This window comes from Rhineura floridana, chromosome 2 (assembly GCF_030035675.1).
Source record: "Rhineura floridana isolate rRhiFlo1 chromosome 2, rRhiFlo1.hap2, whole genome shotgun sequence".
Lineage (NCBI taxonomy): Eukaryota > Metazoa > Chordata > Lepidosauria > Squamata > Rhineuridae > Rhineura > Rhineura floridana.
The window spans coordinates 206,748,635-206,775,247 of record NC_084481.1 but is presented as its reverse complement, the minus strand read 5'-3'; the positions used below and the strand labels follow the sequence as shown (position 1 = coordinate 206,775,247).

General features: G+C 42.5%; 1 protein-coding gene across 4 annotated transcripts in view; it reads right to left on the bottom strand.

The window, feature by feature from the left end:
- Positions 1 to 26,613, bottom strand: part of RIN3 (Ras and Rab interactor 3) — a 130,126-nt gene that overhangs the window by 9,283 nt on the left and 94,230 nt on the right. For all 4 annotated transcript variants that reach the window (XM_061611989.1, XM_061611991.1, XM_061611992.1 and 1 more), the window contains 2 exons: positions 25,696 to 26,004; positions 7,609 to 7,740 (listed from right to left, as the gene is read on the bottom strand). In XM_061611989.1, the coding sequence (XP_061467973.1) occupies positions 7,609 to 7,740; positions 25,696 to 26,004 (441 nt within the window). The remainder of the gene's footprint in view (positions 1 to 7,608; positions 7,741 to 25,695; positions 26,005 to 26,613) is intronic.

The window sequence follows — 26,613 nt, the reverse complement described above, 5'->3', positions numbered from 1 at the left end:
TTGTTGCCGTACAGCCCTTCTAGGAAGCAATAATGTGGTAGCATCAAAGCCGTGCAAGCCCTGGACTGCTGCCTGGACTCAGTGGTGGGCTGGATGAGGGCCAATAAACTCAGTCTGAATCTTAGCAAGACGGAGGAGCTGTGGGTTGGTGGTTCCCGAGTTCAGATAATTGGTCAGTTGCCTGCTTTGGCAGGGGTGGTACTCCCTCTGAAAGAGCAGGTCCATAGTCTGGTGGTGCTCCTAGATCTATCTTTGTCGCTAGAGGCCCAGGTAACTTCAGTGGCTAGGAGTGCCTTTATAGCTGCGGCCATTTCTAGACCGGGATAGCCTGACCATTGTTGTGCATGCACTGGTAACCTCCAGGCTGGATTACTGTAATGCACTCTATGTGTGCTCTTGAGGTTGGTCTGGAAGCTGCAGCTGGTGCAAAATGTGGTGGCGAGACTGCTTACTGGGGCAGGGTATCACCAACATGTCACTCCGCTGCTGAAAGAATTGCACTGGCTGCCCATTTGCTACTGGGCCAAGTTCCCTTTTTGGTGTACAAAGCCCTATACAGCTTGGGACCAGGATACCTGAAAGACTGTCTTATCCCTTATATACACAGTTGATCACTGCGCTCTGCAGGTGAGGGCCTCCTGCAGATACCGTCTTATCAGGAGGTCCATTCTGCACAACATAGGAAATGGGCCTTTAGTGTGGTGGCACCTACCCTATGGAACTCCCTCCCCTTAAATATCAGACAGGCGCCATCTCTGTTATCTTTTTGGCGCCTATCAAAGACCATCCTCTTTCAACAAGCCTTTTAAGTTGAGACTTTATCCTAGTCTGCTTCTGTGTTGGAGCTGCTTTTTAATATGCCTTTAAGCATTTTTTTAAAAAAAACAATATATTTTTTGACCTTTTTTAAAAAAAATGTCTTCAAAGCTTTTAAAAAATGTTTTTTAAGTTGTTTTGTTTTAATGTATTTTAATGTCTGTTTTTATGATGTTTTAAAGTGTTTTTAGTGCTTTTGTTTGCTGCCCTGGGCTGCTGCTGGGAGGAAGGGCGGGATATAAATCAAAGAATAAATAAATAAATAAACAAACTAATACAGACAGAATAAATCAGTAATTAATGCACTATTATTGTGTCAAGAACATGTTAACCGACAATAAAACACAAGTCTGGAGAGGCCCACAGAGTGCTTTGCCTCCTTGTCACATATCTCAGTGTTGCTGAATAGCTGTGCTGATCCCTGTTAAGAAAGCTTAGTTGGGGAAGTAGAAAGTGTAGGGATAAGCTGAAGGCACCTGCAGCTGCCAGCACCTATAATATGAATGGGACCATTATTAAACATATAGAATGAAAGCTAGTGGGAAGCTCAATTATTCTGGTTGGGGTAGCCAGACATGCTGCTGTGCACCCAGTATGACGCTAGGCTTCTACCCCTTGCTATGTGGGCATAGGGGGAGAAGGGGGACTTGAATCTTTAAAGGGAGACTTGGTTATTAAAGTTTGAAACCCCTCATATGGCAATTGGCACTCAATTCATGGGATTTGAAAAAGTTAAAATCTCAGTACTGCAGTTATCAGAAGTGGCCAGCAGATGGCACCTATGTAACATTTAAACATAGAAACAATGGCGAATTACACAGCTGCAGCAAGAGAATGTGCAACAATGAGCCCAATTTGTTATTCACAATAGCTCAGGGAGCTGTACCTATCATGTGGCTTCCCACTAATTGTACCTAATTAGCGCTTCACTTTCTGGTTCCATCTAGTTCCATCTAATTCAAAAGGTACAAATGTTCCCTTTCGGCAAATGTGTTGGAAAATTCCTCATCCCAACTATTCGCTCTCTCTATTGTTAGAACCTGTCTTCCCTTTTCTTTTTCCTTTTCTTTTTCTAAAATAGTAATTTTATGCACATCTACACATTTACTAATAACATTATGCTAGTTTCTTTGCATAGGTAGTGAATACTAGTGATGGGAAAGTGTGCGTGTGTGTGTGCGCACATGCAATTTTTTGCCCTTGCAGAACTATTTCACACTCCCAAAGATTAAATACTACATTTGTGATTCTCAGTTCTACAAAAAAATTTTTTTAAAAAAAATGCAACACATTGGTGGATCCTGAAAAGAATCTGGGTAAGAATCTTCCAAAATCTACCAATTTCTACTAGAGAGATGGTTAGGATCCTTCTTGAATTCTTTTTTTTATGAAATATTATCAGTTAGAGTTGTATTAGGGCAGTCACCTGGTTAAAAGGATCTAATATTGCAATCTTGTACCCAGTCTCTTGGGAGTAAGGCTGCAATCTCATACCCACTGACCTGGCCAGGTGCCTGGCTTTTCAGGATCCACCAATGTGTTGCATTTTTAAAAAAAATTTTTTTTTGTAGAACTGAGAATTACGAATGTAATATTTAATCTTTGGGAGTGTGAAATAGTTCTGCAAGGGCAAAAAATTGCATGTGCGCGCGCGCACACACACACACTTTCCCATCACTAGTATTGATCTCCGAGGGGCTTGCTTCTGGGTAGACATGTATACAAAAGTACTATAAGTGCCAGTGATATCAACAGGACTTAATTCTGAGTACAAATGCAAAACATTGCATTGTAAGTCTGTTAACTGTGAACTATTTTGTTGATTAAATTAATACATTTAATTAATAGGTCTATTGATCGATAAATAAATGCTGCAGTTGCAAATGAATAAAACAATATTTCTCAAGGAAATCATTCTTTGGTTATTTTTCAGTTGCATGTTGCAGAAGTTGCCACCTTAAAAGAAGCATGTCCTCCCTTGCAAGAGACTGCATGAGCCCTAGCCATTCCTGTTTTTTGTCTGTGTGTGTATTATGGGCTTTCAATTCAATTACGACTTATGGCGACCTCATGAATCAGTGACCTCCAATAGCATCTGTTATAAACCATCCTGTTCAGATCTTGTAAGTTCAGGTCTGTGGCTTCCTTTATGGAATCAACCCATCTCTTGTTTGGCCTTCCTCTTTTTCTACTCCCTTCTGTTTTTCCCAGCATTATTGTCTTTTCTAGTGAATCATGTCTTCTCATTATGTGTCCAAAGTATGATAACCTCAGTTTCATTATTTTAGCTTCTAGTGATAGTTCTGGTTTAATTTGTTCTAACACCTAATTATTTATTTTTAAATCTGCTGCCTGATAAATTGGGACAATCCGCAATAGAACACCAGTATGGAGGGACCCTATATTTACTCTTGACTCGCTCTCTCTCTTCTGATTTATCCCCTACTCATTATTTGCTAGCTTAGACTACAATTCTAACCCCACTTACCTGGGAGTAAGCCCCATTGACGTCAATAGGACTTACTTTGTAGTCGACATGGTTGGGATAGCACTGTAAATAAGTCTGGCTGATATTTTACTTGACAACAACATTTTCAGAAGAATGCCTTGCTCTTAAAACACAGCAGCTGAGGTGTTTGGAGACTGAATTAGTTGTCCCTGAAGGGCAGCTCTGTTAGATTGTTGCAGTGAAAAAACAACAACCTAGCACATTGTGCAGAGCATTACAGACTAACAGATTTAGAGTACAATCCTACAGATGTCCACTCAGCAGTAAGTACCCAGTGCGAGTGTTATGTATTTGCATGGGCGAGATTGCATGGTGTTATCTGTGCATGCAGCTACAGAGTGAGACACATCATGAACAATGGGGCCAAAAGGTCATGAAACGCAATCTGTAACACAGGAAGCTGCCTTATCCTGACTGAGTCAGGCCATTGGCCCATCTAGCTCAGCATTATCAACACTGACTGGCAGTGGCTCTCCAGGTTTTCAGGCAAGAGTCTCTCCCTATCCTGCTTGGAGATGCCAGGGACTGAGCCCGGGACCTTCTATATGCAAGGGTGATGCTTTACCACTGAGCTACAGCCCTTCTTCAACCTGGAGCCCTCCAGATGTTTTGGACTACAATGCCCATCAGCCCCAGCCAGCATGTGCAATGGCCGGGGAAGATGGAAGTTACACTCCAATACAGCTAGTCGGCACCAGACTGGGGAAGACTGATCCATGCAAAACTCCAAATGTATGCATCATAAGCACTGTAACCATTCACAACAACAGGATCTGTTCAAATGCATGCCGTTCTGCTCCCTTTGGGCCATCACTAGGTATTTATTACCTAGGCAACAATATTGTCAAAGGGGCCTATTTGTTTGCACAAGTATCCTAGGGGGATCCCTGAAGCACATGACCAGGTGCCAAGCTGCTAAAGAAACAGCAAGTTTTATCAGTGCAATTCAAAGCTATACTCACTGGGATGGGGGAACCCATTCTTGAAAGACCTGAGGAGGGTACAGAAGTTGGCACTGCAACAGTAAAAACATGCAAGTACCATGTTCTGGCTTCAGGCCTGGTGCAGAGCTCCTGCTACCATATTATATGAAGGCACCTGATGCAGTTCTCTCTTTACAACTAATTAGGCCTGGGATCTGGCCAGATCTGGATGAAGTAACACATTGCAGAGTTACCCATTGCATCCTATTCAGAACTCCTCAGAGGAACAGCCAGATTTTTTTTCAGTAATTAGCTTAATTATATCCAATTATTTTTATTATTTTTAAAGTGTCATAAATGAACACTCAGCTCCCCCTCACCTGGAATAGAAACAGGGATGGACAGATCGACCTATTTCCATCCCATGTTGGTTACTCTTATATGCAAAAAATGGGCTAGTGCTGTCCTGTTTAAGAACATAAGAACAAAAGAAGAGCCTGATGCATCAGGCCAGTGGCCCATCTAATCCAGCATCCTGTTCTCACAATGGCCAACCAGTTACCCATGGGAAGCCCGCACGCAGGTCTTGAGTGTGAGAACACTCTCTCCTCCTGTGGTTTCCAGCAATTGGTATTAGGAAGCATACTGCCTGTGACAAGAGAGACAGAGCTTAGCCATCAAAGCTCATAGCCATTGAAAGCCCTTTCCTCCATGAATTTGCCTGTGTGTTAGCTTCATTTTAGCTTCTAGTGACAGTTCTGGTTTAATTTGTTCTAACACTCAATTATTTGTCTTTTTCGTGGTCCATGGTATCCGCAAAACTCTCCTCCAACACCACATTTCAAATGAGTTGATTTTTCTCTTATCCGCTTTTTTCACTATCCAACTTTCACTTCCATACATAGAGATCGGGAATAGATCCTGACTTTGGTGATTAGTGATACATCTTTGCATTTGAGAACCTTTTCTAGTTCTCTCATAGCTGCCCTCCCCAGTCCTAGCCTTCTTCTGATTTCTTGACTATTGTCTCCATTTTGGTTAATGATTGTGCCAAGGTATTGATAATCCTTGACAAGTTCAATGTCCTTTAAAGTTATGTAAATTTTCTGTTGTTATTACTTTAGTCTACTTGACATTCAGCTGTAGTCCTGGTTTTGTACTTTCCTCTTTAACTTTCAACAGCATTCGTTTCAAATCATTACTAGTTTCTGCTAGTAGTATGGCATCGTCTGTATACCTTAAATTATCGATATTTCTCCCTCCAATTTTCACACCTCCTTTATCTTGATCCAAACCTGATTTCCATGTGATATGTTCTATGTATAGATTAAACAAACAGCGTAATAAAATACACCCCTGTTTCACATCCTTCCCGGTGGGGAACCAATCGGTTTCTCCATTTTCTATCCTTACATTATCCCATTGTCCAAAGTATAGGTTGCGCATCAGGACAATCAGATGCTGTGGCACCCCCATTTCTTTTAAAGCATTCCATAGTTTTTCATGATCTACACAATTAAAGGATTTGCTATACTCTATGAAACACAGGGTGATTTTCTTCTGAAATTCCTTGGTCCGTTCCATTATCCAATGTATGTTTGCAATATGATCTCTGGTGCCTCTTCCCTTTCTAAATCCAGCTTGGACATCTGGCATTTCTTGCTCCATATATAGTAAGAGCCTTTGTTGTAGAATCTTGAGCATTACTTTACTAAAATGTAAATGTACTGCCTTCAAGTTGATTCCGATGTATGGCGACCCTATGAATAGGGTTTTCATGAGGCTGAGAGGCAGTGAATGGCCAAAGGTCACCCAGTGAGCTTCATGGCTATGTGGGGATTCGAACCCTGGTCTCCCAGGTTGTAGTCCCAACACCTTAACTACTACACTACACTGGCTCCTTACTTTACTAGCATGGGATATTAAGGCAATAGTTTGATAATTAGTGCATTCCCTGGGATCCCCTTTCTTTGGAATTGGGAAGTAGATCGAACGCTTCCAGTCTGTGGGCCATTGTTTAGTTTTCCATATTTGTTGACACATTTTTATCAAAATTTGGACAGATTCAGTCTCAGTAGCTTGTAGCAACTCTATTGGTATGCTATCTATTCCTGGTGATTTGTTTCTTCCAAGTATTTTAAGAGCAGCTTTCACCTCACATTCTAAAATTTCTGGTTCTTCATCATACTGTACCTCTGTGAATGAATCTTTCGTCCTTGCATCTCTTTATATAGTTCTTGAGTGTATTGCTTCCATCTTCCTTTTATTTTATCTCAGTCAGTCGGTGTGCTCCCCTGTTGATTATTCAGCATCCCTACTCTTGGTTTGAATTTCCCTTTGATATCTCTAATCTTTTGGAATGGGGCTCTTGTTCTACCCTTTTTATTATCCTCTTCTATTTTTGTACAATAATTATTGTAGTAGTTCTCTTTCTTCCTACGTACTACTCTCTGTATTATTGCATTTAGGGTTTTGATCGTGTTTCTCTCTCTCCTTTTGCTTTCCTTTTCTCTTTAATCATCTGAAGAGTTTCTTCAGTCATCCATTGAGGTCTTTCTCTCTTTTTAACTAGAAGTATTGTCTTTTTGTATTCTTCCCCGATAATGTCTCTGACTTCACTCCATAGTTCTTCTGGTTCTCTGTCAGCTAGGTTTAAAGCCTCAACTCTGTTCCTTATTTGCTCTTTAAATTCTTCTGGGATGTTATTTAGATTGTACTTTGGCATTTTGATTGCTTTGTTTTTCTTCTTTAGCTTTACTCTGATATTTGATATTTCCACTTCATGATCTGTACCGCAGTCTGCTCCTGGTCTTGTTTTCCTCCATGAATTTGCCTGATCCTCTATTAAAGCCATCCAAGGTGGTGGCTGTCACTGCCCCTTGTGGAAGCGAATTCCATAGTTTAATTATGTGCTGTGTGAAGAAGTACTTTCTTTTGTCTGTCCTGAATCTTTCAACATTCGGCTTTATTGGATGTCCACAAGTTCTAGTGTTATGAGAAAGGGAGAAAAACTTTTCTCTATCCACTTTCTCCATGCCATGAATAATTTTATATACTTCTATACTTCTGACTCACCTTTTCTGAAAAGCTAAAAAGCCCCAGATGCTGCAGCCTTTCCTCACAGGGAAGTCACTCCACCCCCTTGATCATTTTGGTTGCCCTTTTCTGAAGCTTTTCCAGCTCTAGTTTACATTTGGATTTGCTTTAGGAGGGGATGTAAAGTTATGATACATGTTTACAAAAATGGTTGCCAGGCAACTTGCACACCCCCATTTCTGCCAGCAGTGTGCCCTTTAACTTCCATGAACTCCCACCTTACCGCTCCCTCTGCCACAGCAATGCAAAGGAGGCCTTTCATACCTTCACCCAGCTGTAGTGCAGGGTCCATGAGCTCCATCATATATTCCACATTCAGAAGCACCTCTGGCAGGTTGCTGCGAGCCAGTACATACATGAGCACTGGGAGGAAGTCATCTGCCCCATAAAGCTTCCCTGAAACAAGGAGAGGCCTAGTCAGGTAACACAAACAGGCAGGTTTAAACTGGTTGGTTTAAACAGTTAAAACTGACATGCAGCAGAAGAAAGGCAGACACAGCAGCCCAAAGATGTACCTCCACCATGTACAACCTACATGCTAGATCAGTGTGTGAATCAGTCTTTACCAGAGATGTTGTACAGCTGCTGGGTTTTGTAGCAGTCAAAACACCAATTAGAAATAGGACTGATGGTGAGGTAAATGTTTTTGTTTGCTGCCCTGGGCTCCTACTGGGAGGAAGGGTGGGATGTAAATGTAATAAATAAAATGAATAAAAATAACAAATGTGCAAATGGATTTGCCAGTAATCACTTCATTTATTATATAAATAATAAATGGACTCCTTCTGGGAGAAAGGGCAGGATATAAATTTAAATAATAGTAATAATAATAGTCAGGCCCGGTGCCAGAGGGCGGCCAGGTTGGGCCCTGAGCAAGGGTCCCTGCAGCCCAGAGGGGCCCCTAAAGGGCCCCTCATTAAGGTGGAAGGGTGGTGCTCCCATTCTGTGATCCACAGCAGTGACAGGTCCTGCAACCTGACCTTGCCATGGAACACAGAGGGGGAGCTCCCAAGCACCCCCCCAATACAGACAGCATGGGCTTCAATAAGAATGCTCCACCTAGGGAATTCTGTGCTCTCTGTCTGCACATGTCTGCTATCACCCAAGATGATGGTGGAGACTTCCCTAAGAGGCTGATGCCCCCGCTGCCATCTTGGTTTATGGCAGGCATGTGTGCTATGCATGCAAGTCATTCACATGAGGGATAGGTGGGGTGCAAGAACGAGCTTATTAGCCCTGTGCTGCCTGTATGAGGGATGTTGGGCTACGGCACTGTGGGCCCAGGACAGACTGGTGCCCAAGGGCCCAGTCATGTCTGGTGCCAGCCCTGGTAATAGTAGTAGCAGTAGCAGTAATAATAACAGCAACAACAGCAACAGTATATGGAACAATTATCTTATGAAATGAATTTAAGAACATGAGAGGAACATAGCTGGATCAGACCAAAGAAGGCCTGTCTAGTCCAGCATCCTACTTCCCACAGTGGCCAACCACATCCTGTGCAAGTTGCCTCAACATCGTTGCTCTGCCCTCAAGCAGCCTCTACCTGCCTGTCTTATTTTTTAACAACCAGACCAAGGGGTGGCACTGCCTGTCAGCTTTCTCTTCGTTACCTTGATGAACTCAGGAGGACGGAGGACAAAACTACCGGTCACTGGCTCTGGCTCCACCTACTGGTGGTTTCCCTGCCTTCCGCCCTATCTGTCCTAATGGGCATCAGCCACTGTGGGAAGCCCACATGAAGGACATGAGGGAAATAGCCCTCTCTTGCTGTTGTTCCCCAGTGGCTGGTACTGAGAACCAGGCTGCCTCTGAACCTGGAGACGGACATAGCCATCATGACTGGTAGCTGTAGATAGCATCTTCCTCCATGAATTTGTCTAATCCACTTTTAAAGCACACTTGGTGAATGAATTCCATAGATTAATGATGCTGCACTGTGTGAAGAAGTAGAAGTAGACAAAGAAGTTCTTATATGTTATGTGCTTTTACAGCTGTGCATTCTCAGAGAATGCAATAGCTGTAATAAGGGGCTATTGTAGACAGGCACCATGCGGAGAAAAGCTTTTGAACTTGAGGAATGAAAAGACATAATTGCGCACAGTTATGTCTGCTAGACCAGTGGTTCCCAACCTTTTTGGTGTGGCAACCCATAAGCTCAATCTTGCTTGGTATGGTGGCCCATAGATTTATTGCCACATGGACTTTGGATCTTAGGTCTTGGGCAGCCATCAGTTTCATGCATTTTAACTGCAAGTTTGCCTATTGTAGAAATGTTACTTGAGGCATCCAAGCAAAATTTTATCTACCACCCCTATCAATGTGGAATTTGCTGAAGGTGTCTTCCCTCTGTTGCTTATGTGATCCTTATTTGTTATAATGTTTATTTCTAGTATAATGTCTGTCTTGTTGGATTTATGTGTATGCTGCTAAGGCTAATATTCAAATCAACAATATATATGAACCTTACATCTAGTAGAACAGGAGTGGCTAACCTGTGACTCTTTAGATGTTGTTGGATTCCTATCTTTCATCAGCCCCAGCCAACATGGCCATGGTCAGGGATGATGGGAATTGTAGCCCAACAACGTTTGGAGGGCCACAAGTTAGATTCCTTGGTAGTAGAACCTTCATTTGGACAGAATATCAACCAATGGGAACATGAAAGCAAAATTTCCACTCTGGCAGCAAACTGAGGTTCATTCAGGGCCTGCTCAAGACATTTTGCTGCCTGAAATGAAGGGCAAGGTGGCTTCCTCTTGGTTCCATATACAGAACAGTGGTGTAGTCGTCCAGGGTCTCAGGGGATCTTAGAACCCTTACCTTTTTGGAAGCAGGATCCCAATGTCTCCAGCATCCTATGAGCCAATCAGCATGAAAGGGGATTGTGTTAGCCACTGAAAAGAGTCTTCTAACATGCTTCCTTGTCTTTTCCTGCTGATTGGAGTCTATCAGAGTGAAAGGAGATGAGTCAGCCACTGAGAAGACTCTTTTCAGTAGTTAACACTCTCCTCTTTCGTGCTTATTGGCTCCTAGGGACGTCTGTTGCTGTGGGAGAAGGCATTAACAAGGATCTCATTCTCAACCCAGCAGCAAAAAAGGAGGAGGGGTGGCTATGACTAGCATGAAGGGACCCTGCACTTCTGAATTTGTCACTACACTACTGATACAGAAGCTAACAAGTTAGATAGCTGAATCTTATTTCAACACTGCTTGAGAACAGCAGGAGCACCCAAATAGCATTGTTTTTCAACATTGTCTTGCTGCCCTGGGCTCCTACTGGGAAGAGAAGGCAACATAGAAATCTAATAATAAAGTAATAAATAAACAGAGGGGAAGAGCTGAAGGGGTTCAGAAAAAAGGCCTCGGAGAGGAGACTGCTCCCTACAGTCCCCAGCATTTACAGCTGAGGCAGTGGCCTCACTGTACCTCATGGTGGGGCCAGCCCTGGAAATGTCCCCCCCAAAGTTGCTTCTTGAAAAAAAACATACTCAAAGTTCCTTTCCACACTAGCTATTTTTCTCTCATCCGGCTCGGTTATCCAAAGAGCCAATGTGGTGCAGTGGTTAGAGTGTTGGACAAGGACCTGGGAGACCAGGGTTCAAATCCCCACTCTGCCATGAAGTTCACTTGAAGACTTTGGGCCGGTCACAGTCCCTCAGCCTAACCTACCTCACAGGGTCATTGTGAGGATGAAATGGAGAGGGAGGAGAACCCTGTATGCCAACTTGAGCTCCTTGGAGGAAAGGTGGGATATAAATGTAACAGTAAATAAAAAGAGGACTAATGCGCAGTGGATTTCTACAGTCAATGCTTGCTAGATAAGCACGGTCTGGAGACTCTGTCACACAGTGGAACTCTTGAATGACCTTCTAGCAGTTGTGAAAGCCAATTCAAGAAGGGAGAAACTGGTAGTCAGAATCCACCTTTTGTAATGTGTGGATGGTCAGATGCAAATCTGAGACATATGAACGACAGATATACTATAGCAAGTTCTATGTGTATGTGTCCGTTGTTCATTCACACATTTGCACATTCCAAAAATGTGTGTTTTCCTTATAAACATTTTGAAAATACCTGTCAAGAAAATTATCATCAAAACAGCCCTCAATTTGTCTCTGTGGTGTTCTTTCCCATGTGTCACCCAATCATATTTTGGCATAGATGTATATATTACAGGCATTCGTCTCTAAAGGACCAAATGATGAAGCTCCTCTAAAATTATAGCAATGGTGAATTTGGTCCCATGGTAGAAGATAGGTTTTCATTTCCTAAATGTTCCCCCTGGCCACATTCCACCACGTATTTAAGTGAACTTTGGTCCATTGAAATCAATAGGCTTAAGCATACTTGGCTGTACATTGGATTGTAGCCACTGACTTGTTAAAAGCATTTCTTACGAAACAGATTTCCTTATATGTCAGGCAAAGTCAATAGAGGTTTTGTTTGAGGATGAAAATTCTCCTCAGCTGGAGCCTTAAATAAATATTCTTCTCTTCCTCCCTCAAAAAGATAAACTTTAAACAAACCGGAAAATTTATGCAGAAAAAGAATGCCAGTTCAGTTAAAACAAAGTGGCAGAGCTTGCAAGTGTTAAGACTCCCTGTATAAATGGTATCTTACGTTTTTAAGAGCTGGGCTCTGTACATTATGAGAGTCATGTTTCCTGCTGTGCAAAAATATGTAGCCAGATTGCCAAGCATTTAAAAAAGGCTGCATTGTTCAATGAGTGTTTGGCAAAATGCTTCCTTTGTACAGTATTAACAGTGTTCTATGGTATAGAGGAAATCTCAGGTAGGTGTGGATAGATGGAGAACCAGGCAACCAGAAACAGCCATCCATTTAAGTGTAGGGTCAGCATTTATTAACAACCAACATATTTCTTCAGACCTGACTTAGGGTGGCCGTTATTCAGCCAGGCTTTTTGGACATTTTGTGCTTGGTCGCTTGCGTTGATCTGTTTGCTGCTGGACTGCCGTGTTTTAAACTTCTGGTTTTAAAATGTTTGGGTTGTTTTAGTGATCACCTGTGAATTGCTTCCATTAAAGTCACATTCACACCATACATTTAATGCATAGCTATGCCACTTTAACAGTCATGGCATCTCCCAAATAATGCTGGGAACTGTAGTTTACCCCTCACAGAACTATAATTCCCAGAACCCCTAACAAACTTCAGTTCACAAGATTCTTTTTTTTTGGGGGGGTGGGAAGCCATGACTGTTAAAGTGACGTAAATATACGGCACAAATGTGACCATGCAGATATTAAATCAAAATGCTGTAGATACTACTTGCTCATAAGCTCAGTTACATTAGCTTGATAATGTAGCCTCCACACAAGGAGAGCCAGAAAACATGTAAAGGAAGAGATAGCCAAGCTTTACTTTAGTGTTAATGTGTAAATTGATCAGAGTGAATCATCCATATTTATCCTAGAAGTCAAATGAACTTATTTCTCCTTCCCAAACACAGTACATCTCTACTGATTCTCTAAACATATAATCACCACAGATTAAAACTGGTCTAACAGTCATTTTCCTTGCTTAGGGAAACCTAGGAACTATAATATTTTTTTGGGGGGTGGGCTAAGAATGTCTAAGAGGAAAGCCATGATAGTTAAACAGCTATGACTAATGCTAATTTTAATCTTTAAACTTTGAATAGGGAGAGTCTTCCAGTTTTTAGCAACTAAAATGCTTGGGTGTCTTCAACAAACTGAACATTAATTCAGTATATTAATTTGAATATATTATAACTGAGAATAATGTAAATAGATTAGTCATGTGGCTCACATGCTCCCTTTTCATGCCAGTTGGCTCATTGGATGCTGGAAACATAGGGAACCTTCTGAGATGTGGCTCCCCCAAAATGCAAGGGGTCTAATCCCCCCTGAGACTCTGGACGACTACACTCCTAAGTGGGCCAGAACAGAACCATTCATCACGCGCAATTAGTTTTTTATTTTTTATTTTTGCTGGCAGTTATTTTTTTAGGACAGGGGAGAGGGGACATGGAGCAGCATTCAAAAGTGGCACAACCTACCTGCAGTCTGAAATGGCACCATTCACTCTCTGCCATCTCAGAATTCTACCATCTCATTCTGCTTCATGTGTATAGATCAGTGAAGGCCTAACCCTTTTCCGTTACAATGCTTTTGCATGCTCATCCTCATGTTATTTAGAAGTCTTTATGGTTTTGCCCCCAAGAACTCTGACCACTGGTTGACATTATAGCGGTCGTTGCTTAAGCATGTTCCTTTGGTGAGCTGGTAATAAGGACTGGCAACTTTTCCTCAAACAAATTTTGTGCAAATTTTGTGGAGTCTTTCTTGTGCCTTCCCTACATGAAGCACAAGGCTGGGAAGCGATAACAGCTGTAATATGTGACTTGCTATGAGAATGTAGGAATTAATCAATCCCTTCCAAGAACTCAAAATGTCCACAGAAATCAAAGGGTACATATGGATTAATGAATTTCAAAATGTAACCATTCAAAAAAACAAAACAAGGCAAGCCACAATGTGGTTTCAATGTAACTGTCTCCAACTATGTAACTATCTCTTGAACACGAGAACTTTCATGTGCCCATTTGCCTGGCTTAAAGATTAGAACTGAAACATACCTGTGATGTCATGTGATGAATGAACTTAAAGATAAAAGATGGTCTACACATGATGGAGGAGTAAGTTGGCAAAATGGACTGCACCACTTCAGACTACGGATGTAAGAAGGCATTGATTTCAGTTCCACCCTGTGTTCATCACATGCAACACTGTTTCCATTCTGCTGCATTTCAGCTTTTGACAAAAACTACATTGTTAGTCTCTCTGTCTCTGCTAAGGCAGAATTTTACATAATAAATTAAGTTATTTTACACCATTCACTTCAGTGCAAAGGGAATGCAATATAAATTGGAGAGGGAGATTCATCAATTTTGTGGTCTACAGAACTTCCCTCTTGGTCACCAGGAAACCACTCTGTCTTGGAGCTGGCTATGAGGGCTTGCACCTGGTATCGGGCCAAGGAGACAGGAAACTAGGGTTGCTGCTGGTGTACCATCCACCCTGCTGCCCAGCAGCTTCTCTGACTGAGCTGGTGGAGGCTGTCTTGACTGTGGTATTGGAGGAGCCCGGAACAATAGTCCTGGGTGATCTCAATGTCCATGCTGGGGCTGCCTCTAGTGTTCCAGCTCAGGACTTCATGGCCTCCATGAAGACCATGTGGCTGTCTCAAGTTGTCACCAGCCTGACACATAGTGTAGGCACACCCTTGACTTGGTTTTTGCTCCAGTTGGAAGAAGGGGCTGTCTGGAGATAGGGAGGATAGATAGGGACCATTGTCATGGTCAGACCACTTCCTGGTTAAGTTTAGACTTATGGCTGCAGGAGTGATGGACAGATTAAGATGGTCCGCCCCTGGAGACTAATTGAATCCACTGGATTCCTCAATGCCCTGGGGGAGTTCCCAGTAGATAGAGCAGATGACCCTGTTGAAGCCCTTGTCACGCTGTGGAACAGCGAGGCGCATTGGGCTCTTCACATGGTTACACCCGAGCGCCCTCTCCGGCACAGTGGAGCCCAGTTTGCACCTCGGTACACCAGTGAGCTAAGGGCAATGGAACAGGCTTGACAATGGCTAGAGTGCAAGCAGTGAAAGACGTGCTGTGAGACTGATCGGGCGTGAGTATAACATCATAAACATGTGCAGCAGTGAGGACGGCAAAGAAGGCCCACATCTGTGCCTTCATCGCATCCTCAAGTAGTCATCCAGTGGAGCTTTTCCATATTGTCAGGGGTCTGTTGACATCAACTCTAGGAAATTGAGTTTTAGACCCTTCAGAGGCCCATTATGAATTATTTGCAAGGCACTTTGAGGGTAAAGTTGCTCGCCTCCGTAGCAGTCTTGATGCTCCACCCACACCTACTGTAGTCCCCAATGAGGTGTCCAGTGCAACGTCTGCTGCAACTTCTTGGGAACAATTTCAGCTGAAGTGGCCTGATGATGTAGAGAAGGTGCTTGCAATGATGCAGCCAGCAATGTGTCCTCTCGACCCTTGCCTTTCTTGGCTTATTAAAGCTTACTGAGGGGGTTTGACCGAGTGGATCCAGGGTGTGGTCAAAGCATCATTGCAGGAGGGAGTGGTTCCAGCCGCCCTGAAAGAGGTAGTGATTCGACCACTCCTGAAAAAGCCCACCCTAAGAACATAAGAAGAGCCTGCTGGATCAGGCCAGTGGCCCATCTAGTCCAGCATCCTGTTCTCACAGTGGCCAACCAGGTGCCTGGGGGAAGCCCGCAAGCAGGACCCGAGTGCAACAACACTCTCCCCTCCTGAGGCTTCCGGCAACTGGTTTTCAGAAGCATGCTGCCTCTGACTAGGGTGGCACAGCACAGCCATCTCAGCTAGTAGCCATTGATAGCCCTGTCCTCCATGAATTTGTCTAATCTTCTTTTAAAGCCATCCAAGCTGGTGGCCATTACTGCATCTTGTGGGAGCAAATGCCATAGTTTAACTATGCGCTGAGTAAAGAAGTACTTCCTTTTGTCTGTCCTGAAACTTCCAACATTCAGCTTCTTTGAATGTCCACGAGTTCTAGTATTATGAGAGAGGGAGAAGAACTTTTCTCTATCCACTTTCTCAATGCCATGCATAATTTTATACACTTCTATCATGTCTCCTCTGACCCGCCTTTTCTCTAAACTAAAAAGCCCCAAATGCTGCAACCTTTCCTCGAAAGGGAGTCGCTCCATCCCCTTGATCATTCTGGTTACCCTCTTCTGAACCTTTTCCAACTCTAGAATATCCTTTTTGAGATGAGGCGACCAGAACTGTACACAGTATTCCAAATGCGGCCGCACCATAGATTTATACAACGGCATTATGATATCGGCTGTTTTATTTTCAATACCTTTCCTAATTATCGCTAGCATGGAATTTGCCTTTTTCACAGCTGCCGCACACTGGGTCGACATTTTCATCGTGCTGTCCACTACAACCCCGAGGTCTCTCTCCTGGTCGGTCACCGCCAGTTCAGACCCCATGAGCGTATATGTGAAATTAAGATTTTTTGCTCCAATATGCATAATTTTACACTTGTTTATATTGAATTGCATTTGCCATTTTTCTGCCCATTCACTCAGTTTGGAGAGGTCTTTTTGGAGCTCTTCGCAATCCCTTTTTGTTTTAACAACCCTGAACAATTTAGTGTCATCAGCAAACTTGGCCACTTCACTGCCCACTCCTAGTTCTAGGTCATTAATGAACAAGTTGAAAAGTACAGGTCCCAATACCGATCCTTGAGGGACTCCACTTTCTACAGCCCTCCATTGGGAGAACTGTCCGTTTATTCCTACTCTCTGCTTTCTGCTTCTTAACCAATTTCTTATCCACAAGAGGACCTCTCCTCTTATTCCATGACTGCTAAGCTTCCTCAGAAGCCTTTGGTGAGGTACCTTGTCAAACGCTTTTTGAAAGTCTAAGTACACTATGTCCACTGGATCACCCTAGACCTATTGGTCTGCGAAAATTACCACCCGGTCACAAATACCCCCTTCTGAGGGAAGGTGATTGAGAGGGTTGAGGCGCAGCAATTGCAAGTACTCTTGGATGAAACAGATTATCTTGACCCATTGCCTCCATAGAAATCTTGATGCCTCATCCACATCTACTGTAGTCCCCAGTGAGGTGTCCAGTGCAACGTCTGCCGCAACTTCTTGGGAATGGTTTCAGTTGATGCAGCCTGATGACGTGGACAAGGGTCTTGCAACAATGTGGCCAGCAACGTGTCCTCTCGACCCTTGCTTATTAAATATGCCAATTTCTTGGATTATTAAAGCTTGCTGAGGGGAGTTGACAGAGTGGAATCAGGGTGTGGTCAAAGCATCATTGTGGGAGGGAGTGGTTCTGGCCACCCTGAAAGAGATGGTGATCTGACCGCTCCTGAAAAAGCCCACGCTGGACTCATTGGTTTGTGACAACTACCGCCCGGTTGCAAACACCCCCTATTTAGGGAAGGTGATTGAGAGGTTGTGGCACAGCACTTGCAAGCACTCTTGGATGAAACATATCTTAAAATCATAGAATAGTAGAGTTGGAAGGGGCCTATAAGGCCATCAATTCCAACCCCCTGCTCAATGCAGGAATCCAAATCAAAGCATTCCCTACAGATGGCTGCCCAGCTGCCTCTTGAATGCCTCCAGTGTTGGAGAGCCCACTACCTCTCTAGGTAATTGGATCAAATGTTGTATGGCTCTAACAGTTAGGAAGTTTTTCCTGATGTTCAGTCAAAATCTGGCTTCCTGCAACTTGAGCCCATTATTCCGTGTCCTGCACTCTGGGATGACCGAGAAGTGATCCTGGCCCTCCTCTGTGTGGCAACCTTTCATGTACTTGAAGAATGCTATCATATCTCCCCTCAGTCTTCTCTTCTCCAGGCTAAACATGCCCAGTTCTTTCAGTCTTTCTTCATAGGGCTTTGTTTCCAGTCCCCTGATCATCCTTGTTGCCCTCCTCTGAACCTGTTCCAGTTTGTCTGCATCCTTCTTGAAGTGCGGAGACCAGAACTGGATGCAGTACTCAAGATGAGGCCTAACCAGTGCTGAATAGAGGGGAACTAATACTTCACGCAATTTGGAAACTATATTTCTGTTAATGCAGCCTAAAATACTCCATTCCAGTCTGGGTTCAAGCCTGGTTATGGGACTGAATCAGCCTTGGTCGCCTTGATGGATGACCTTTATCAGAAGGAAGACAGAGGGAGTGCAACCCTGTTATTCTTGCTTGATCTCTCAGTGACTTTTGATACCATTGATACCATAGTATCCTTTTGGGCCAAGTTGGTGAGATGGGTATTGGAGGCACTGTTTTACAGTGGTTCCAATCCTATCTCCAGAGTTTGTTGCAGAGAACCCTGCCGCTAGATTCCATCTTGTCCCCCATGCTGTTTAACATCTATATGAAGCCCTTGGGAGATTTGGGACAAGGTGTCAGCAGTACGCTGATGATGCCCAGCTCTATTTCTCTGTAACATCTGAATCAGGAGAGACCATGGAAGCCCTGGACTGGTGCCTGGACTCAGTGGTGGGCTGGTTGAGGGTCAATAATCTGAGTCTGAATCCTAGCAAGACGAAGGAGCTGTGGGTTGGTGGTTCCTGAGTTTGGATAATTGGTCAGTTGCCTGCTTTGGATAGGGTCGTACTCCCTCTGAAAGAGCAGGTCCGTAGTCTGTGGGTGCACCTAGATCCATCTTTGTCACTACAGGCCCAGGTGACCTCTGTGGTTAGGAGTGCCTTTCACTAGCTTCAGATGGTAAGACAGCTGCAGCTGTTTCTGGACAGGGATAGCCTGACCACTGTTGTTCATGCACTGGTAACCTCCAGGCTGGATTACTGTAATGAGCTCTATGTGGGGCTACCCTTGAGGTTGGTCTGAAGCTGCAGCTGGTGCAAAATGTGGTGGCGAGACTGCTCATTGGAGCAGGTTATTGCCAACATGATACTCCTCTGCTGAAAGAATTGCACTGGCTACCTATTAGCTACCAGGCCAAGTTCAAGGTTCTAGTTTTGGTACAAAGCCCTATACAGCTTGGAACCAGGATACCTGAAAGACTGTCTTATCCCTTATATACCCAGTCGATCACTGCACGTGAGGGGCTCCTGCAGATACCATCTTATCAGAAGGTCTGTTCTGCACAACATAGGAAACGGACCTTTAGTGTAGTGGCACCAACCCTTTGGAATTCCCTCCAAATATCCAAATATTGGATAGGCACCATCTCTGTTATCTTTTTGGCGCCTATTGAAGACCTTCCTCTTTCAACAAGCCTTTTAAGTTGAGACCTATCCCAGTCTTCATCTGTGTTGGAACTGCTTTTTAATATATTTTTAAACCTTCTTTTTTAATGTTTTTAAAGCCTTTTAAAAATGTTTTTAAAGATGTTTTGTTTTAATATGTGTGTAATGGTTGTTGTGCTTTAATATAGTTCAAAGTCTGTTTTTATGATGTTTTAAAATGATTTTAGTGCTTTTGTTTGCCGCCCTGGGCTCCTACTGGGAGAAAGGGCAGGATATAAATCAAATAAATAAATAAATAAATAAAATTATGTGTTGTTTGCATACCAGTCATATTCACTGGATGGATTTCCATTCTGGACATGGGCCAAATAAGTAAACATCAACAATTTCTGCTCCCATTTCCACTGGAATTCTCCAACATCCCTACTTCAGTGTGCAGTTGGGAGATCCCAGTTCTGAAATCCATTAAAAAAAAAACTCCCTGCAAATAGAAAACTAGCCTTACCAAGGTAATATTCCTGCCCTTTGCCTGCTATGCTGTGTTGACAGGGTACTTTAAAGGTAGGGCAACATTACAATTGTGACACTCCCTCGCCTGCAGTCTCTGAAATATTGCTGCCCTCCCCGTTGTCTCCTCATTCTATCCCTTCATTCTGTGCAATGCGTGCAGCCTAGGCCAAAGCCATTTGTGCTTCATATGGAAAATGCTGTGCTCCCATTCCTGTACAAGGAGAAGGGCCATAGCTCAGTGACAGAGCACACGCAGACTTAGTGTGGAAAAGGTCCTATGATCAGTCCCAGCAGCATCTCCATTTAAATGGTCAGCAGGTGATGTGAAAGACCTTTGCTGAGGACCATGGAGAGTTGCTGCCAGTTAGAGTAGGCTGTGCTAGATGGACTCAGTATAAAGCAGCTTCATGTGTTCAAGAAGGATCTAAAGTTCAGAAATGCTGAGCAATCAGAAGCATCGGTGACAGGGCACTCCCACTAACAGTGGCGCAGAGTGGGGTGGATGGGTAAGGAGAACTCAGTGGTAGAGAACATGCTTTCCATGCATAAGGTTCCAGGTTCAATCTCCAGCATCTCCGGATAGAGCTGGGAAAAGGCTTCTGTATGAAACCCTGGAGAGCGGCTACCAAACAGTGTACACAGGAACATAGGAAGCTGCCTTTGCCTTTGACCAACAGGTCTGATTTGGTATAACTAGCTCAGCATTGTCTACAGTCACCACTGTTCTTCAACCTTGGGTCCCTAGATGATGATGGACTACAACTCCCATCATCCTTGACCATTATTTATTATTATTATTATTTATAATATTTATACCCCGCCCTACTCCCAAAGGACTCAGGGCGGCTTACAATTAAGAACCATAAACACTTAAAACAATAACCATACAAATAAAAACGTTTAGAATGATTTGATTAAAAATATTTGTCAGTTTCAGTTAAAGGCTCATCTAAATAAAACAGTCTTCACCTGGGCACGAAAGGACAAAAGCGAAGGGGCCAATCGAACCTCACTGGGGAGGGAGTTCCACAATCTGGGGGCAGCCATCGAAAAGGCCCTATTCTGTGTTTTCGCAAGAAGAACTTGCGGAAAAGATGGAATAGTGAGTAAAGTCTCACCAGATGATCTTAGAGTCCGTATCGGCTCATAGAGGGAGACACGATCTAACAGATCTAACTGAGGATGATGGGATGGGAGTTGTAGTCCAACAACATATAGGGACCCAAGGATGAAGAACAGTGGTCTACCGAGACTGATGGTGGCTCTCTCTCCAGGGTTTCGGGCAAGGTTTTCTCCCAGCCCTTCCTGGAGATGCTGCGGCTTGAACCTGGTACCTTCTCCATGCGAGGCAGATGCTCTACCACTGAGCTATGGCCCTTGCCCAAAGTAAGAACTGAGCTTCCCCTTTCCCCAGTGTAAATATTGGACCAGTGGCCTAACTCACTATAAGGCAGTTCCCTCGGTTCCTAAAAGGTGTACATAGCACTTGCCTCTCTGAAACCTCTCCCTTTTCTGCAGCTGCTTGTCCTCCCTATGACAAAAGCCTTAAAAACCAGACCTATCATTCTTCTGTCCCACAATGCACTGCATACTCAATATCAGTGACAATAAACATGAGCAGCACCTGATCTCAACGACTGAAAGTTTTTGCCTCTCATCATGATCTATACCTTTCTTAGCACCCTGTACTCTACATTTTTATACATGAGTTCAATTGGAGGGGTGGCAGTGTTTGGGTATCTGTGTGTAAAATCAGAGTTGGCTAGAATCCCATTTACATTATAACTACCACTCTTTCACTTTCTCTTCCACATGAACATGAACATTGAGTAGACATTAACATAAATAGTGGAAGAGAGATTCAGAGGCAATTTAAAGCTTGCATATGAAAACTGCATTAAAAGAAGTCTCCTCTTCTGCTATGGAAATGGAACAGAAAAGAGGGGGGAAATGACTAAGCTCCGAAAGCAAGGTTTTATCCATTCTTTTCATTAGAACTGCATCAATTGCAGTGAAGCAGTGAAGCATAAAGAAGCACACTGGCTAAGTGGTCTGAAATCTACAATGGTCCAAAATGTGAGTTGAGCTTCTGGAATGTGAGCCCAGATCCCCTTGAGAACTTCTAAGGTCATCCCCATCTTTGGGAGGTTCAGGAAAAAGTACTTTGTATGTTTGTACTTATTTCTTGTGCAGATATTTAGTACTGAGGGATTAATCATGAGCTCATTTTAGTAAAATGCTTTACAAATTCTGTGCCTAGCATAATCAGAACAGACTTGTCCCCTGAAGGCACAACTAGAACCAGCATACTAAAGTTGTAGCTAAGCAGATTTCAGCTAAGCATTTAGGAGAAACTTCCTAAAACTCTTCAACAGCGGAACAGACTGTCTTGGGAGTAGGAATGTTGGAGAATTCCAACAAAAATGGAATTGGAAGCCGCAGTTTGCTTATTTTTCCCATGTCTAAAACTGAAATCAATCCATCAAATACGATTGGTATGCTCTGTTGTTGCTTTCATTCTGCAAATGATAGCGCAATTGATTTTGGGTTTTCCCCATTTGTGTTGCATTTCTTTTGCATTGAAATGAATGGCCTGAAAAACATGTAATTTACATAATTATTTATGTAAATTATGTAAGTTGCCACAGCTGACAGCAAGATGAATAGTGGATGAACGGTGGAAGATGAACTGCAGCGGAATGGAGACAGTCCTGCATGTGACAAATACAGGGTGGAACAGAAACGATGCCTTCTTGCATCCCTACTTGGGAGAAGTAGGATTCTCCTTGGATGGAGGCATTTAAAACAGAAGCTGAACAACTGTTAGAGATGCTGTAGTTGCAGCCTGCACTGTATATCCAGAATTGAGCAGTGGGTTGGATTAGATAACCTCCAATGTTCTTTTCAGCTGTATGATTCCATTATTCCACTTCTTTTGAAAAATATACCAAATGTATGTAATAAATATTTTATGCTTGGAATGCATGTAATACTTCAGTATTCTGTTTTTACAAAGGTTATTGCAGAAAGAAAGAAAGAAAGAAAGAAAGAAAGAAAGAAAGAAAGAAAGAAAGAAAGAAAGAAAGAAAGAAAGAAAGAAAGAAAGAAAGAAAGAAAGAAAGAAAGAAATTATGTAACGTCTTGATTGTAACATGTACATTTGTCTGCTGTCTCCGGCCAAAGAATTCATTAACAGACACAAGTCCTTCACTGGCTGCTTCAATGACATCGGAAATGCTCTCACTTGTTCAAGGTGGAATTGCCCTATTCCAAATCCATCTTGTCTCCATTTTTGATTTTTTTTAAATAACATGAAACATTTGTTTCATAAATATCTATAAGAGGTTTAAAATAAGCCCTCTCCAGTGCTACAAGCCCCCATGCCATTACAGTCTAGGTAAACTGTCTGCAGCACCAGCCACTGGTCAGGCTCCAGCACTTGAATAAAATTGGTATTTAATAATTGAATGCAGAGTTAAAAGGAATTGGAATCCTGTCCAGCCCTCCATAAAAGAATTAAGGGTCTGCCCTCTTACATGAGTGGATCTGCTTCTCCCTTGGTTTGGTGGCATAGCGAGACAAGCAATCCATCATTAGTGAAGGAGAGCCCAGCCCTATGCATGGATCTCAAAATACTTTACAGACATTCAGACATTGCCCTATCAAGGAAGAGCCTTACAGAAACTCAGGCTCCTATACATATATTTACCTAGGAGTAAGTATAATTGAACTCAGTACGGCTTACTTCTGAGTAGACATGTAGGAAACATAAGAGCCCTGCTGCAACAGACCAGAGACCTAGCTAGTCCAGCATCCTGTTTCTGACATTTATCAACCAGATGTTTATAGGAAGCCCACAATCAGGACAAGAGGGTAATAGCCCCCACAAAACCAGGGCCCACACTCATCAGAGGCTCCTGAACAGAGTTTGGAATAGGGCAACTTATGCCAGCCTATATTATGCTGGCTTCCTATAGTTAGGATTGCTCTGCACCTTGGGAGAAAGCTTCATTGAATACAGTGAGAATTACTTCCGAGTAGGGATGCCGAATCTGTTCTCCAGCCAAACAATGTTTACAAAAATGCATATATTAAGGGAAAGTGTGCATAAAAATGAATATATTAGTGAAGATAACATAGAGAATTAGGAGAAATCGATTGCCAAAATGTGTACATTAGTCAAAGCTGTACACAAAAATGTGTTTGTTTGTTTATATCCCGCCCTTCCTCCCAGTAGGAGCCCAGGGCGGCAAAAGAGAAATTTATTAGAAGAAATTTGCACTAAAATGGTGAAGATTTTTTATGAGGATTTTTTTTAAAAAAAAATGCAAATTGCTGCAGAAATGTGGAGAGCTGAATTCAAGATTGGAAAAATTAAAAATTGAGAGAACAGAAATGGACAGATCTTTCCATCCCAATTTCTGGGTAAACATAGATAGGATTGTAGTGTACAGCCTCCTTATTGTTTGATTTAGAGCTCTGATTCAAAAGGAAAAAGGACCGACAAAGGGTCTACAAGTGGAGCTCAAATCCCCATTCAGCTATGAACTGCACTGAGTGACCTTGGCCAATTACCATATCTCAGTCTAACCTACCTCATAGGATTGTTGTGAGGATAAAATGGGGAGAGGGAGAACCATGTGGTGCACATTGAGTTCCTTGGAGGAAAGATGGGATATAAATGTTGGTGTCATCATCACTTCACCACCATAATCTTCTGGATTCCCATGTCTCTGCTTGAATATTTACAGAAAGGCAATCATAGAAGGATGCCTCCCTGTCTCGTTAATTTTGCAGCTGGATTTTCTGTGGTATATTACTGTACCATTCTTCCCCAGTATTATTGCATTTCAATATTCTACCAGTATTATTATAGTCTTGTGCAAACAGGAAGCTTGCCTCTGCCCTACCCCTGCTGTAGATCATCATATTTTGGGATTTTTAAAAGACTTCAAAACAAAGATCAAAAAGTCTCTCTTCAACTAGAGATGGGTTCCATTGGCTAGTGCCGCTTTGAAAGCATTCCATCAGTCTTATAGTATTGATTCAAGTTCACTCTTTGTCTGCTATCCATTGCTTTTACCAGTCCAATTTTTTTCCTCCCCAAAAATATCAATATTAATATCAATATTTTGAAAGGAATTATTGATAGTTTGAAAGAAATTATCAATATTTTGAAAGGAAAGTGACTTCACATCCTCCTTCTCTGCTATTATAGGCTTGGCTTGCTTCCTCCCCGCTTGGAGCTTCAATTATTCAAGTGAAGAGGGGGTGGCAGAGAGAGTTGTACTGCTGTGCTGTGAGTAAAATCAATAAAAGAACAATATATTCAAAGGAATGTTTGAGGGGGGGAATCCAGTGTCAGAGGAAAGCCACTGAAGTTCGGAGCAAACAGGATCATTCTGCAAAGATGGAGAATATGCAGACCATTGAAAATCTGGTGCTAAACCTGAATTCAGCTGAATTCATCCCTGCTTCTAACAGAGAGTCTCCAATAACAGTCACAAAGAAGAGAGCAGCACTGCAGGAAATTTCTTAATTCAGCCTTCCCCATCCTGATGCCCTCCTAATGTTTTGACTCCCATCATCACTGATCTTTGACCATGCTGATTGGAGCTGATGGGAGTTGCAGTCCAAAACATCTGGAAGGCACTAGGCTGGGGAAGGCTAGCTTCATTCAACACACCAGGAATCCCAACATGTTTTGACAAAATGCTTTCCCTACAGGCAATATTTTAGAAGTCTTTTATTGCTTGCTTCAACAGGAGCTGCTACCATCATCCTAATTCCTGCAAATACTTCTGTTGTGTTTAATTAAACTATTTCCCATGCCTGTCCAAATATCTCTTTTGTGCTTTGGTCTCCATTAAACACCACCAGAAGCTTCAGCAGTGGCTTGAGACTGGCTGCAACATACTTAGCATAATGATAATACAGTTCAGAACTAGCTGTCATAGTCATTTTATAACTAGTTGGGTTTTTTCTGTAACCCAGACAACAGTTTTTTTTAAAAAAGCAAGAACAGGAGGTTTTAGGATTGTTCTACACTACCTGGATTTCCCTGAGTCATGGAGTCATAGATGAGTTTGCAGGACTTCAGAAGGATGCTAATCTTTTTTTCTGGAGAATAGGCCTTGTGCATGCTTGTAAATTTGTGCAGGATTTTCTCCAGCAATGCAGATTCAGGCACGCTAGTGGTGACTCCCAGGTCAGTGGTAGTTGTATTTTGTATGACTTGCTGGTTTTCTTTCAGGAGCTTGAAGGATCCATCTTTGCTGTGGATTTCCCTTAAGTAGGTATCGATGGCCTCTTTCAAAGGCTTCAGGACACACTTGTGCAACGCTGACTCAACAATTACCTCTGAAAGAGGGGGAAATAAGATGTAAAAGGAATATGAGAGAGAAGATAACATCTTAAAGCCAGCCTAGATGCACATTTATACAACTTATAATTGCTTTTTAAGATGTTTTAAAGCTTTTTTAAAAAAGATGTTTTGTTTTAAAATATTTTAAAGTCTATTTTTATGATTTTAGAGGGGTTTTTTTTAGTGTTTTTGTTTGCTGCGCTAGGCTCCTACTGGGAGGAAGGGTGGGATATAATAATAATAATAAATCTGTTGTTTGTCACCCTAGCAAAAGATATGGAAATGTTTCTGAGGGCTGAACTAATTGTGACAAAAATATTTAACCTTCTTACTTCTTTACCACCTTTCCCAGGCACCTCTATTAATGAAAATTCCTTCTGGAATTTATTGAGAGACTTTGTTTTAGTGGCCACAGATAATGATCTTTGCTGTCTACAGGCTCTGTGTTAAATAAAATTAGTACTTCTTAACTCTAACTATTTTTGCCTTGTCTTTTTAGGATTCACTATCTAAGCTAGGGTATTAGTGAGAATACACAATATGTGTTTTTTCTATGCCTGAATTAGTTTTTCCTGCATAAAGTGCTTCCTTATTTACGAACATTA